The sequence below is a fragment of the Mustelus asterias genome, chromosome 16 (assembly GCF_964213995.1).
Source record: "Mustelus asterias chromosome 16, sMusAst1.hap1.1, whole genome shotgun sequence".
Lineage (NCBI taxonomy): Eukaryota > Metazoa > Chordata > Chondrichthyes > Carcharhiniformes > Triakidae > Mustelus > Mustelus asterias.
This window is the reverse complement of record NC_135816.1, coordinates 47,604,408-47,620,475: the sequence shown is the minus strand read 5'-3', so window position 1 is coordinate 47,620,475 and position 16,068 is coordinate 47,604,408. Positions and strand designations below refer to the sequence as shown.

Here is a 16,068-nt window from a genome sequence, read left to right as displayed (position 1 = left end):
CCAGTCTTCCTCCCTTAATGTTCCTAATTTCTCTTCTATACTTTTACAATGTTTTCTTTCTTTTCCCCAATCTCTAATGTATGCCTATTTAAAACCTCATTTATCCTGGAGCATCAGCCTTTGACACCCCTTCAGCTTCCAGTCAGAATAGAAACTGCACTTTTGATATCTCATTTACGTCATCACACATTACTGGGTCTGACAGTATTCTAACAAATTAAAATTGAACTATTTCTAATCCAGCACCTTCTTTGTTTTCAATGTGAACATGTTACAAATTTGAGGTCATCCCAAGCCATTCTCCAGGGATTAATATCAACAGGCACATTTGCAAGTAGACTTAGCACTGCTAATACCAAATTAACACCTTGGATTCTAAATTTAACTCGAGCAATTTTTCAAATAACCCAAAATGTTTTAATAAACCAAACAGCTAAAACAAAAATCAATACATAGCAGTGAAATGCAACGCAGAAAACAGTACTACAAGGTTTCTGCATTATCATTTGTGCAAGCCTTAATTATGAATACGAAGTGTGTCAGGTCACCTCTCCAACAAAGTCCAAAGCAATTTAAACGGATTTATAAATATCACACACACACTTCACATTAGTTCAGGCAACAATGTAATTGTTTCTCAAAGTTGTAGATTTCATTCATCCAAATGTAACATCTACTAGAAAGGTCAAAAACAAAATCCTGTGGTTCTATTAATTTAAGGTCTGGATTACCTTTTCCTTCCCTCTTGCATACAGAATTATTTTCCCTATAACAAACACAATAGAATGATGCATGACCTGCAACGGGGATTTGTCATTTGCTCCTCAGACTTTGAATTTCATGCAATTCAGTGCATCTGATTGAATGTAGTCCATAATTTTCAAAACTGTTTTCGTGACAGCTTTGACATTAATTACTTCTGACAGGTGATGTAATTAAAGTTCCAAAAGTTCAAGAAAGCAAATAAATTTATATAGTCCCAGCATTGCCATTACCCCATCTATAACAAGGTAATATGTTTCTTCAACAGTAATAGATGTCAGAATTTCAATGATATGTATTATCTTTGAACAAAATGTTGAACAGTTCCTTATTCAGTGAAGGAATCAGACACAGTAGACAACCACTAAAATTACAACATTCATCCAATGCAAGAGTTAAATATGCAAACATCAGCATGTTTGAATGCAGTTGTAATTAAACTTTATGATTGAAATTTCTACTTTATGACAATAAAAGGTGAAGATCTGATATTTCCTTTTGTAATCAACTTACCTGACCATAGGATTTTTACACTATCAATACCACACTTTTACAAACAAAATCACAGTCAAATTCAGGGTTTTTTTGACTGTATTAAAGCCATTTGATACAAAACAAGCCAAGACTAAGGCTGGTTAAGTAAATTTATTGAAAATATTTGTTTTTCAAACCATTTTCACTTATAAATATTTCAGAACCTTTTGGAAGCAGGTAGTCAATGTGATTAGTTCTGAAGATTTGAGAACCTAAACTGAGATAAACTGTCGTGACAAAGAAGTCATAACACTTCTCCTTAATGGTGAGCCATATGGTGGACCATGAAACTTCAGTTTAGTGCCAACATTTCAAAAACACTTTGGTTTCTTAATTCAATGCCACATTAAGCAACAAGCAGGTAATTTCAAGCCAACATTATCTGACTCACTATGCTGCTGGTAACCACTAAACACGTCTTTGGTTTTTCTCTTAGAAAATCCTGGCCCCCATCTCTAAAGCTAATGACAATTTTCCAAAAATTCCAACTCCCTTTTCCCAGCGATGAGGCATGTGACTCTCCCTGCAACAAAAAATCCCACCCGAAAGTCAAAAAGATTTACAGAGGTCTTAAAAAGCTGAATGTTGCCTGATGCTATAAACACTGGCTACAAGAAAAGTTAGAAATTGCATTTGAATGAGGATATCAAAGATGAATTGGAGACAAGGATTCAGATATAAGGAATGATTAATGAATGTAATCTGTTTTCTAAAATAAATTAGATTCAATACTTTGATTCAAGTTAAAGCACGACAGAAGGACAAAGGACCACAGGCACCAACTTTAAAAGACAAGGCCAAAACTGACATCAGTAACATTTTTCCCCACAGTGACAGATACATTGAATGGTCTTCTGAGTAATTGAGGTAAAAACTTTGAAGTGACTCAAGAAACAGTTCAAAACTGTGATGGCTTGGCTTTTAACACAATGATAAGTTAGATGGGTCAAAAGGCCTCCCTCACCTAAGTTTTAAAGTTTATTTATTAGTGTCAGAAGTAGGCTTACATTAACACTGCAATGACGTTCCTGTGAAAATACCCTAGTCGCCACACTCTGGTGCCTGTTCAGGTACACAGAATTTAGCATGGCCAATGCACCTAACCAGCAAGTCTTTCAAACTGTGGGAGGAAACCGGAGGAAACCCACGCAGACATGGGGAGAATGTGCAGACTCTGTACAGACAGTGACCCATGCCAGGAATCGAACCCGGGTCCCTGTCGCTGTGAGGCAGCAGTGCTAACCACTGTGTCGCCCATTGATTGTATTGATCGGAGAAAGGTGGCAATATGCAGCCTGCATATATGTATCATTACTACACTTACCATCCAAGTATTAAAACCTGGGAGTAAAAGGATTCTGTTTCCTGTCTTTTGTGCATGCTGTGATAGTGCATCAGTTTTAGATATTCAGGCCACCACGCCGCCCCTATATACAATTTTGTGAAATTTCCTTTCTCCAGTGTTTGGATTTTAAAAGATTTCAAAATTGAATATGAAGCTAATGAATTAATTACATATTAAAAATACAGACCAGATGTTTCATGAGTCCCAAGTGAAATAAATATCAAAGAACTCACCTTAACTTTCAATAGCTAACATTTTTACTGATAGTATGCAAAACCTGCAGATGTTACATTCATACTAAGTTGGTCCAAGTACATTTTTAAGCAGTATATTTGCACTTTAACTAGATATGCTGGTATTCTAGTTCTCCATCAGCTGAAGTTTAAACACATTGCAAGTATAAAAAAATTAAAAATAACAATTCCATTTCTACAAAGTCTCATCAAAAATGAAATCCATACATTTGGGTCCACGATGAATGCAGTTTTAGTATGCTCTGCTCAGCATGATGTTGCTGTATACATTTCCGTGGCACACATTTTCTGAAATCTAATATTAGGAGTCATTAGGGAGTCCAAAGAGTTTAACTGTTCCAGCTTCCCGACTGCTATCATACTTGCCATCCTTATCATCACAAGCAAAAGCTAAGAGTGGTCGCTTCGGATGCCACGCGACAGTAAAAGTAGGCGAGTCACACTGCACCTCCCATAGCTTCTCACCTATGGGAAGAAGAATAACTTAAAATAAGCAACAAAATAAAACACTTTTTATAATATTACATTATGGCTGGAAGGTTAAATAATCCAGAGAAAAATGATCAGTCAATTGTCCACTACAGCTGAGATAGGCAAATGACCACATACTAAAACATTGGACTTACACTAATCACAAACTGGATCTATATCCCCAGTGAACATTCAAACTGATCTACTCTGTCAATAAGAGTTGCTCAATTCGAGATGGAATGCATCATCGCAACTGCCAATGCTAAATCCACTTTGTAAAAGAAAGGCGATTGGTTAAAAGCTTTTAAAAATTCTTTAACAGATGTGGGCGTCACTGGTTAGGTGAGCATTTTAGTGCTCATCCCTAATTTCCCAAGGGAAGGTGATGGTGTGCCACCACCTTGAACTGCTGAAGTCCATGTGGTGTAGGTACACCAATAGTGCTGTTTGAGAGGAAGTTCCATGATTTTGACCCAGCGACAGTGAAGGACCAGCAGTATAGGTCCAAGTCAAGTGTGTGGCTTGGGAGGGGAACCGATAGGTGGTGGTGTTCCCATGGATCTGCTGCCCTTGTCCTTCTAGGTGGTAGAGCTCATTGGTTTGGAAACTGCAATCGAAGGAGCCTTGCTGAGTTGCTGCACTGCAACATGTAGATGGTACACCCTGCTGCTCACTGTGTCAGAGGTGCAAAGAGTGAATGTTTGAGGATGGGGTGCCAATCAAGCAGGCTGCTTTGTCCTGGAGGGTGTCAAGTCGAGTGTTGGTGCAGCTGCCCTCATCCAGGCAAGTGGAGAGTAGTCCGTCACACTGTCTTGTGCCTTGTAGATGGTCGATTGGCTTTTTGGTGGGGGTGGGGGGGGATGGTCAGGAAGTGAGTTACTCTCAGCAGAATTCCCAGCCTCTGACCTTTTTGATTTGATTTATTATTGTCACATGTATTGGTATACAGTGAAAAGTATTGATTCTTGCGCGCTATGCAGACAAAGCATACCGTACATAGAGAAGGAAAGGCGAGTGCAGAATGTAATATTAACTAAAGCATTGTTCGAGAATTTAAAAGACTTAGAATAAAGTTTTGGAAGCATAGAATGAGACTAAAAGAATTAGAAGGTATGCTGGGCACAGCTTGCAAGAAGTTGCCGAGCTCCAGCGCCATCCTGTTCTTGTAGCAACAGTATTTATATGGCTGGTCCAGTTCAATATCTGAGTTGAAAATGGTGCTGAACATTGTACAATATCACGAAACATCCCCATTTCTGAACTTACGATAGAATCATAGAATCCCTACAGTGCAGAAGGAGATCATTCGGCCCATCGAGCCTGCACCGACAACAATCCCACCCAGGCCCTATCCCCGTAACCCCACGTATTTACCCCGCCAGTCCCACTGTAATTTAGCATGGCCAATCAACCTAACCCACACATCTTTGGACTGTGGGAGGAAACCAGAGCATCTGGAGGAAATCCATGCAGATACGGGGAGAATGTGCAAACTCCACACAGACAGTGATCCGAGGCCAGAACTGAACCACAGTGCAAACGAGAAAAGGATGGAAGGAAGATCATTGATGAAGCCTAGGATATACTGGACCTCCCCAATTCCCATTGACTTCAGTTTTGCCAGGGCTCCTTAATGCCACACTCAGTCAAATACAGCCTGGATGTCAAGGGCAGTCACTCTCACCTCACCTTTTCTCTTTCGTCCATGTTTGGACAAGGGTTGTAATCAGGTCAGAAGATAAGTGGCCCTGATGGAACCCAAACAGAGCATCACTGTGTAGGTCGTTTCTGAGTAAGTGCCGCTTGATAACACTGTTGCCAACACCTTCCCTTATTTTGCTGATGATCAAGAGACTGATGGGGCAGTAATTGGTCGGGTTGGATTTGTCCTGCTTTTGTGTACAGAACAAATTGAAAACAAAATTCCTAATAGTCCTATAGTTTTGGATATTCAGTACCATGCTTGACTCCAATTAAATTTCCATCACATGACTAAGACTGATACCATCTATCTAATCACAAGTTAAAAAGATGTTATTTAAGAAACTTAAAGGGGTATTTGTACAAGATCTTTACGTACACAGTATTCAATGTTTCAAAGCTTGTTATAATTTCAATATTTCCATTTTTAAGACCTCTCCTTAAAGTCTTTGCTGATACTTTATCACAGAGAACTCATTTAATTCATATTTCAAATTATGTAAGATGGCTCATTAACTAAACCTTGTAAAATATGGGGCCTCACATGCTTACAACCTAAAGCATTAATACTATGATTCTGGGAAACTCAAATCCTCGAAAAACTGAAGGCACACAAATAACATCTGAGGTGGTCTGCAGCCACTAAGATCAAAGGTATTTTCTATGATCAGGAAGGAATACAAGGTGGACATACTTCAGATGCTAAAGAAGAGATAAAGAAAAAGCTCTTTAGGGAAGTATGAAATCGAGAGGTCATAGCCCTCAAGTTGTTGCTAACTGAAGTGTTCGGACATCTAAGCTGGCCGGAAGGCTCTGGCTGTCATCAAAACATCGTAATTTCAACCATATGCCTAACTAAAAGGTTGCTTCAGAAATTATTTGACATAAAAATACATACCTTTCCACCTTGACCAGAAATTAAAAGAAAAGAGAAGTGAATAGGAGAATGGGCCAGAGACAGAAAGGTAAAGGTTAAAAAGAAAACAGAGGTTGATGAAAGTTAAACAACTTCAGAAAGTACCTGGAAGTTGATTAGAATCTTGCAAAGCCCTATCACACCCCAAACAGTTTTGCAGAAGCAGAAGGAATAAAGTTTAAATGTAAGATTAAGAGTTTAATTAACAGAAATAAATCTTTAAATGCAGCACCAATGTCATTAATCATCTACGCCTTGAGCATACAGATTGAGTACAGTGCAGCAGTGCAAAATAACATATTTGCAAGATTAGTTTTGAGTACAGAATTTAAACTTGTTAAGCTAAGATTGGAACATAACAACTTTGCCACATTGTAATCAACAGCACTCTATAACTTACAAGGCTACGAGTCTAGGCTACGCATTACCATGTCACCCTTTCACATATAGTAGCTAGGTGTTAGATTTGCACCAAGGTTCAGGAAATAAAAGTTTTTCTGCGCTTGAGGAAAAGATACATTAGATAAGTTTACCATCTTCCAGAGCACATACGTGTGGAGTTTGCACATTCTCCCTGTGTCTGCATGGGTTTCCTCTGGGCACTCTGGTTTCCTCCCACAGTTCAAAAATGTGCAGATTAGATGGATTGGCTATGCTAAATTGCCTCTTAGTATCCAAAGATGGGTAGGGACCCTACTCATTTAGTGCACTAGGCTAAATGTGTGGAGTTATGGGGATAGGGTGTGGAATGTGGGTGGGGGAGATAGGGTTGGGCCTAGGGTTGCGCAAAATGGCCTCCTTCTGCGCCATTCTATGCACCTGAAAATTGGAGATTGTGGGGGAGTTCCAGTGAGTCTGACAGTGACCTTTCACCTCCAATCAAGTGTCAAACTAGCCCTAAACTGACAGTATAAAATCTCCTCTGTTGGTTGAGAATCTTATCTGTATGGGCAGCCTTAATCAGTTCTTAGTGAGGATGGCCGTAGGGTACAAAACTGTCCTTACTTTGGAAATGCTATTCACAGAAGCCAAATGAGGTCTAGTGTCAAAAATGGAATGTCTCAAACGTAGTACTGGATGCCTTCCTATGTTTGAAATGGAAGTGCATTGTTAAGTAATAGCATAGGCATTAAATCACATAATTGACCTAAATGTGCTAAACAGTAGCACTGGGTGTCTAAAATGGGAGGTGTTTTATTCTCCTCATCCTCGAGAAGAACATTCCTCACAACTGAAGACAAAACTAAACAAAGTTTATGCACATCTACATTTAATTCCAAATCAATAAGCTGCACTAGAATTTTGCCAGGAAGGGTTAGAGAATATATGCTCATAAATAAACTTGCGAAAGGCCACTAAGTACCTTTTGTGCGTGCAACTAAACAGCAGGTACCACAGGCATTTATCAAAGCATGTTTCCAAAATGCCATTTAAGTGAAAATATTAAGTTTACTAAAATATAAACGTTTTGTGTAGCCAAAGCACTGGCCAGTTAAGATTGTATTTTCATACCGGTTTCCACTTCTGCAATGTCAATGAAGTGATCTTCTGAAGCTGATGCCAGCATTTTTCCATCATGGCTAAAGCTCAACGTTCTCACAGGCCAGTCAAGTCTGAAGGGAGGAATGGGAAATGTGTACAAAATTTCATAACCCAAAAACAGCAAATGTTTTCATTTCCTGCTTCTAAAGCCTTATCTACCAGCTAACGACTGAAACATAAAGGGTAAAATGAATATTTGAAACAATCTCCTCATTTTCACTTCCTTTCCAAATTTGACTGGAACTACAAGAAACAATTTTTAAATCTTGCTTTAAAGCAACTATTCATTGCCAAATTGGTAATCTCCATTGCCCATTATTACCACTGTCACAGACATGTCTTCTACCATTTATTTTGATGTCTCTCTTTCAGAAATGTCCCAAGTGCAGCTCATGATAACTGACCAGCAGAAAAGTAAATAGACAAATGGAAAGAATAAAATGAAGCAATACGTGGCAACTTCCGAATCCTCAATTTTCTGTGTCAGCAGAGGTTTCAAGCTTTCTTCACCTGAAAACGTAGGCAGTAACATTTCCCATCCAGTAATACATTGCTGCTGCCTTTACTGTGTTCCAGGTCACATAATGTTACATTAAGAATATGAGGGGTTTTTTTCTTACATGGGATATGGGCATCACTAGCTGGGCCAGCATTTATTGCCCATCCCTAATTGCTCCTTGAACTAAGTGGCTTAGCATTTAGAGGGGACACTTAAGAGTCAACCACATTGCTGCGAGTCTGAAATCACATGTAGGCCAGGATGGCAGATTTCCTTCCCTGAAGGACATTAGTAAACCAGATATATTTTTACGACAATCAACAATGGTTCCATGGTCACCATTATTGAATTCAAATTTCACCATCTGCCATGGTGGGATTCAAACCCGAGTCCCCAGAGCATTACCCTGGGTCTCTGAATTACTAGTCCAGTGACAATACCACTATACCACTGCCTCCCCTTGTAAGTCTTCATAGAATCCCTACAGTGCCAAAGGAGGCCATTCACCCACCGAGCCAGCACCGACAACAATCCCACCCAGGCCTTATCGCTGTAACCACACGGATTTACCCTGCCAGTCCCCCAACACTAAAGGGCAAATTTAGCACGGCCAATCCACCTAACCCACACATTTTTGGACTGTGGGAGGAAACCCACACAGACACAGGGAGAATGTGCAAACTCCACACAGACAGTCACCCGAGGTCGGAATTGAACCTGGGTCCCTGGTGCCAAGAGGCAGCAGAGCTAACCACTGTGCCAGTTAGGTGCATTGGCCATGCTAAAGTCTCCTCAGTGTATCTGAACAGGCTCTGGAGTGTGGCAACTGGGGGATTTTCACAGTAACTTGATTGCAGTGTTAATGTAAACCTATTTTTGACACTAATAAAAAAGCTGAAACAATAGTTGACAACAATTTTGTACACAGAATAGACAAATACTTGAGATTACACAGAACCACTGTTCAGGTTTTTAATACTAAATGTATAAGTTTGTAGACAAACTATGCATAACCTGCACTTGTTTCCTGTCCTCAATTTTATGGAATTTCACATCAAGTGGCTATTCTGACCCACACACAGAAAGTGTTTTGGCTTTCTTTCCTTATCCTCAATCCGTCATGCCGCCTTACAAATGTGTAGATAGCATTTTATTTTAAACTATGAATAATATTTCAAACATAAAATTTACATGCATATAACTGCAGCAATATTAACAGTTAAGCTAACTCACATGTCTTGGACCTCAAGGCAGCAAATAAATAACCTGATCTCAGTAGAGACAACGTAACTGGGTCAAACCTACTGGGGTGAAATTGGGTTGCTGGGATGAAAGCTAGACTACATAGATTTTATAACTATGGTTGCCAGCTTTCAAACAACAATATCTGTGCTATATGCATGCAGAACAAGGATGTATAAAATAACCTGCATTAATTCAGTCTGCAATAAGAATCCTCATTGTGGATTTGAATACGTGAAGAGTCAATAACAAATATCATTAATAAGAAAGTTCTCACCATAGATTTACTGGTTTGAAATGTAGTCAACATGACATGAGATCAGCATCCATGTTCCATTCCCAATATCTGGTTAACAATCAATATTCTAAACACATGCCAATCTTTAAATGTACAGTGTTTACTTGGTACGCACCTGGAGAAACATCTTACGCAGACGAGTTCATCGACACTCCAAAGGCTGACCAGTGCATCAGCACTCCCTGTAGCAAAGTATTTGCCTGTTGGGTCAAATTTAATGCAGATGCAATTTGAAGGATGTGCATTGATTGACTGAATGGGTTTTAACTCTGGATAACTGGAATATAAAAACAAATTGAAAAATTACTCAGCAACTGCAACAAAATTAAGACCAATTTTATAATTGATGGTTATTGTGCAAAGCTCACTCCATTGCAGTAAAGCACAATGAGATCAGACACCTGGGCAGCATGATGACAGCATGGTTAACACTGCTGCCTCACAGCGCCAGGGACCCAGGTTCGATTCCCGGCTTGGGTCACTGTCTGTGCGGAGTTTGCACATTCTTCCAGTATCTGCATGGGTTTCCTCCGGGTGCTCCAGTTTCCACCTACAGTCTGAAAGATGTGCTGGTTAGGTGCATTGGCCATGCCAAATTCTCCCTCAGTGAACCCAAACAGCCACCGGAATGTGGCGACTAGGAGATTTTCACAGTAACTTCATTGCAGTGTTAATGTAAACCTATTTTTGACACTAATAAAAAAAAGCTTAAACAACAGTTGACAACAATTTTGTACACAGAATAGACAAATACTTGAGATTACACAGAACCACTGTTCAGGTTTTTAATACTAAATGTACAACTTTGTAGGCAAACTATGCATAACCTGCACTTGTTTCCTGTCCTCAATTCTATGGAATTTCACATCAAGTGGCCATTCTGACCCACACACAGAAACTGCTTCAACTGTCTTTTCTTCTTCTCAATCCCTAGTTTGAAAAGATCGTCATACTTTTGTTGTTTATCACAGGATAGAAACTAGTTTATGAAACCAGATATAAACTAGGGTGCTCCGGTTTCCTCCCACAGTCCAAAGATGTGCAGGTTAGGTGGATTGGCTATGCTAAATTGTCTCTTCATGTCCAATGGTGTGTAGGTTAGGCGGATTAGCAAGATAAATATGTGGGGTTATGAGGATAAGGCCTGGGTGGAATGCTCTGTCAGAGTGTTAGTGCAGACTTGATGGGCCGAATGGCCTCCTTCTGCATTGTAGGGATTCTGTGATATGAATAGTTAAAACTATATTGTTTTTGAAACACCAGTCGGCCAGACAACAAAGTAATTGGATATACATTTACAGTTTTCCCACACATCTGATATCTTCCTGTAATAACCATGATAGGCAACTAAATTGGAATTTCTAACTCTTATTGAGGAGTAAAACAAGTCACCCCAATTATCTCATATACTGCACAATACTAGATTAAGCATCAGTGGTATTTGTAGTACAAGCAGCTAGGTGCTTGTAACCTAGCTATCTACTCAGCCAAATCACTGAAAGTTAGCCAACAGAAAATAAATAATTATTTGTAATTTTTTAAAATCACGACAGTCAAATATTCAACCAAAGGCTTTAAAAGGTGCAGCATGATTGAATGCTTAACAATCTATATGTTTGGGGTAATGCCTACACTAGCGCACATAATGATGAAATTAAGCCTCTCGACCAACAAATAGGGTGACTAGTTTTAAAAATAGATTTTTCCAGTTTCTAAAGCTGCACTTTTATTAAAACTGTCCATAATAAGAAAATACTTTATGTCTTGAGGAAGTAACTTCTTAGTACAAAAATGCTATTTCAATAAACCAGTTATACATTCATCCTTTACGAAGTTCAGAGAAGTTTAAAGTTTATATTACCTGAGTAAGTTGATGCAGCCATTACCATTGGTTAGGAAGAACATATCATTATCATTGTTCCAGGAGATCTCATTCACTTCAAACTTAAACTGTTCTTCAGCCTTTGATCGGTGCGATTTTGCATCAATGAAAGTTACTACATCATCTTTATTTCCCACAGCAATTGTTTGGCCATCAGGACTCCAACATATGTTAATATTCTCACCTAAAACACAAAACAATAAACATCTCTTTTTCAAGGTCAAAAATAATGCACACACTGCATCTTTTCATTATTACAAGTATAGGATTAGAACTCAGTAGGACAGTATAGTTTTGGATGAGTTTAAGTTTAAGGAAGATGAGAGGTCAGTCATAGAAAGCATTTGAATAGTCAGGTTTAGGGGTTACAAAGGCAAGGATGGCAATTTGAACTGCGGAACAGAGTTGGATAACACTAGAGATGGGCAGCACGGTGGTTAGCACTGCTGCCTCACAGCATCAGGCACCCAGGTTGGATTCCAGCCTTGGATGACTGTCTGTGTGGAGTTTGCACATTCTCCCCATGTTTGCTTGGGTTTCCTCTGGGTGCTCTGGTTTCCTCCCACAGTCCAAAGATGTGCAGGTCAGGTGGATTGGCCATGTTGAATTGCCCCTTAGAATCCCAAGGTATGTAGGTTAGGGGGATTAGCAGGATAAATGTATTGGTTAAAAGGATAGGGTGGGAGTGGGCCTGGGTAAGATGGTGTCAGAGAGTCAGTGCAGACTCAATGGCCTCCTTCTGCACTGTAAGGATTCTATGATTTCTATGAGATGGAAGTAGGTGGTCTTGGTGATAGAGCAGACATGTAGTCAAAAGTTCAGATTAGGGTTGAATACAACATTAATGCTGCAAGTTATCTGGTTCAGACAGTTGGCATGGAGTGGGATGAAATTAATGGTTGGGTAACAGAGTTTGTGTCAGGGACAAATGGGCTTTCGTCATCCCAATCCTTAATTGAAGGAATTTTCTGCTGTTGACCAAGAAATAGCAGACAGTGGAGTCGTCGAGAGAGGTGGTGGTGAGGTGGAATTGAGTAATGTCGGTATATAAATGGGACCTGATGCAATGATTCCCGATGATGTCACTGAGGAGCAGTATGTAATGAGAAATAGAGTAGGGATATGGGGGTAGGGCCTGGGTGGGATTGTGGTCGGTGCAGACTCGATGGGCCAAATGGCCTCTTTCTGTACTGTAGGGTTTCTATGATTTCTATGATGAGAAGGGGGCAAGATAGATCCTTGCAGGACCTCAGAAGTAAGGATTTGGTGTGGGAACAGAAGTCATTGCAGATGATTCTCTGACTAGACTGGATAAGAAGAATGGAATCAGGTGAGGCCAATCACAGGGGAGAAATGTTGGGAGGAGGATGGTGTGTTTAACTGTCAAAAGCTGTAGACAAATCGAGAAGGATGAGGAAGGATAGTTTACCTTTGTCACAGTCACAAAGGATGTCACTTATGACTTTGATAAGAGCCACTTGGTATTGCACAGAGACAGATACTGTTGGACATTTGTAGGAAAAATGGGAACAGATTTGGGAGGCAATGCAAAATTTAATGAATTTGGAGACGAAAGGGAGGATGGAGATGAACTCGTGGTTTGTAAATGCAGAGAGGCAAAGGTAGACTTTTGAACAGAGGGATGATGATGATGAAGGCAGATTTGGAGAGGAAGGATTCCAGATATCTTCTGGATTGTCGATTTGTATATTGTTGGCCTTCACAACATATGCCCAAGTAGCTCTCCACTCTGGTAGTGATCAATGTTCCCTCTAAGCTGTGCAACAACCTGAAACTCTGCACACAAGTTGGCCTCTTCGTTACCACACAAGCATGGCTGGGTAAAAAAATTAAGAGGAGGGTGCACAGAAATAAATCACATAGACATTCCAAAAAAAATAATGAGGATACATTTGTACTGATATGTAGTTGCAAGATATAGATGGTTTGATAGCATGAGATATAACAAGGAATGGCAGTATATTTCAAGTAAACTATCATGACGTACAAACTCTAGTAAGAGCAACTCAGGATTCAACTACTTATACTGATAAGAGATGGCACTCTCAGTGTAGCGAATCCAGTCATTCTTTGTTCGTCATATGAACTAAATTTCCATACTTCTATATAATAATTGAGATAGTACAACCAGAAAACATTTCTGAAATGATGTACCTTTAGTGTTGACAGTAGCAACACATTTTGTAGTTCGAACATCCCAGATTCGAACAGTTTTATCACCAGAAGCAGTCACAAAGAGATCAGCATTGGTAGGGTGCCAACAGAGTTGGTCCACACTGTCACCATGACCACGATAGTTATTCTCCTTGACCTGAAAAATACAAAAATAGAATGTACAAAATTAATTTTGCTGTGAAGCATGCATATTTCAGACATGTCAAAAAAATCTCAAAGGTGTAGAATCATAGAATCCCTACGGTGCAGAAGGAGGCCATCCAACCCATTGAGTCTGCACCAACTCTCCAAAACAGCATCTTACCCAGGCCCACCCCATCCCCTATCCCTGTAACCCCACACATTTACTGTAGCCAATCCCCTAACCTATTCATCTTTGGTCATTAAGGGTCAATTTAACATGGCCAATCTACCTAACTCGCACATCTTTGGACTGTGGGAGGAAACTGGAGCACCCAAACAAAACCCACGCAGAGGCAGGGAGAACATGCAAACTCCACAGTGACAGTCACCCAAGGCTGGAATTAAACCCAAGTCCCTGGCCCTGTAAGGCAGCAGTGCTAACCACTGTGCCACCGTGGTAGTTGACTTCATTTTTCCTGGAATGTCGTACCACAATTGCTTAGCCCCTGTTGTGGTAGAAGGTGCAGTGGAAATTTGTTGAAAATATGGAAGACAGTTTCTGACGCAGCGTACCATAAGAACATAAGAAATAGGAGCAGGAGTAGGCCATCTAGCCCCTCCATTCAATAAGATCATGGCTGATCTGAAGTGGATCAGTTCCACTTACCCGCCTGATCCCTATAACCCCTAATTCCCTTACCGATCAGGAATCCATCTATCCGTGATTTAAACATATTCAACGAGGTAGCCTCCACCACTTCAGTGGGCAGAGAATTCCAGACATTCACCACCCTCTGAGAGAAGAAGTTCCTCCTCAACTCTGTCCTAAACTGACCCCCCTTTATTTTGAGGCTGTGCCCTCTAGTTCTAGTTTCCTTTCTAAGTGGAAAGAATCTCTCCACCTCTACCCTATCCAGCCCCTTCATTATCTTATAGGTCTCTATAAGATCCCCCCTCAGCCTTCTAAATTCCAACAAATACAAACCCAATCTGCTCAGTCTCTCCTCATAATCAACACCCCTCATCTCTGGTATCAACCTGGTGAACCTTCTCTGCACTCCCTCCAAGGCCAATTTGGGCTGTCTGTGTGGAGTTTGCACATTCTCCTCATGTCTGCGTGGGTTTCCTCCGGGTGCTCCGGTTTCCTCCCACAGTCCAAAGATGTGCGGGTTAGGTTGATTGGTCATGCTAAAATTGCCCCTTAGTGTCCTGGGATGCGTAGATTAGAGGGATTAGCGGGTAAAATATGTAGGGATATGGGGGTAGGGCCTGGGTGGGATTGTGGTCGGTGCAGACTTGATGGGCCGAGTGGCCTCTTTCTGTACTGTAGGGTTTCTATGATTCTATGATCCAATCAAGTAACCATGTATTAGATCCAGTATTTAGCAGCGAGCCTAACCTACTATCTGGACTCTATGTGGGGGAACATTATATACTTTTAGTTAACTAGCAGAACCATGGATACTGAAAATCTATAACTCAAAATGTATTTCAGAAGGGCATTAATCGACTAACCCCAAAAGGGTGGCATGGAGGCCAATGCAGAATACTAATAGAGAGTTAAGATAAAGGGAGATGCAAGGGGCCAGAGGAGAGCACTTTCCAAGGGATGGTGGGGAGGGGGGAGATGTGCTGGGGGAGATGATATGGAGGGAGAGGCAGTGAGAGCCAGTGGACGGTGAAGGGGATGTCTCTGTACATTTTTCTCCCCCCACGCGCTCACCAGCCGGTCTTTCTCCAGCACGAACACGCTGGCTGTCTTGTCGAAGGAGCCGGACGCCAGCCGGCGGCCGTCGCAGCTCCAGGCCACAGAGTGCACCTTGGCCGTGTGAGCCGAGAACTCCTTGGTGCGGCCGTTATTTTTGAAATGTTCCTGAGATTCCAGCAGATACCCGGCCGCCGCCATCTTGCCGGCGTCCCAACCAACTCCTCTCACAGCCCGGGGGGGTAAGGGGGGGAAAGGAGAGGCCCAGGGAAAACCGGTAACCGGAGACACAGACCACCGACCACCCCTGATAGCTTCTCTAGACATTAATCAAAATTTAATTCGAAGAATTTTTCTCAATACAGTCGTTTTTCTATTTTTGTCAATGTTTACCTACTAATTGCATCCCTGATGAAGAAATGGTTTGGCCAGACGGCATTCACATTTTAGCTGCTGTTTTAAAGGAGCAGTGTCCCTCCCTTTAAGTCACGTCTAAAGCTGCCCATGCACAGTTCTTTTACTGGCGGCAGTTGTGTACTTCAGACCATTTCAGCATGTTTCTGCATTTTCCCCCATTACTGAATCTATTTTTTTAAAT

At 40.8% G+C, this 16,068-nt stretch overlaps 1 protein-coding gene across 1 annotated transcript; it reads right to left on the bottom strand.

Moving 5' to 3' along the window:
• Positions 1-399: 399 nt before the first annotated feature.
• thoc3 (THO complex 3) lies at positions 400-15,693 on the bottom strand. Its single transcript, XM_078231059.1, has 6 exons — positions 15,489-15,693; positions 13,622-13,778; positions 11,426-11,630; positions 9,680-9,841; positions 7,496-7,596; positions 400-3,360 (listed from the first exon to the last, which is right to left on the bottom strand). The coding sequence occupies exons 1-6, from the start codon at positions 15,669-15,671 to the stop codon at positions 3,197-3,199; spliced, it is 972 nt and encodes a 323-aa protein (XP_078087185.1). The 5' UTR covers positions 15,672-15,693; the 3' UTR covers positions 400-3,196.
• Between the last annotated feature and the right edge of the window lie 375 nt (positions 15,694-16,068).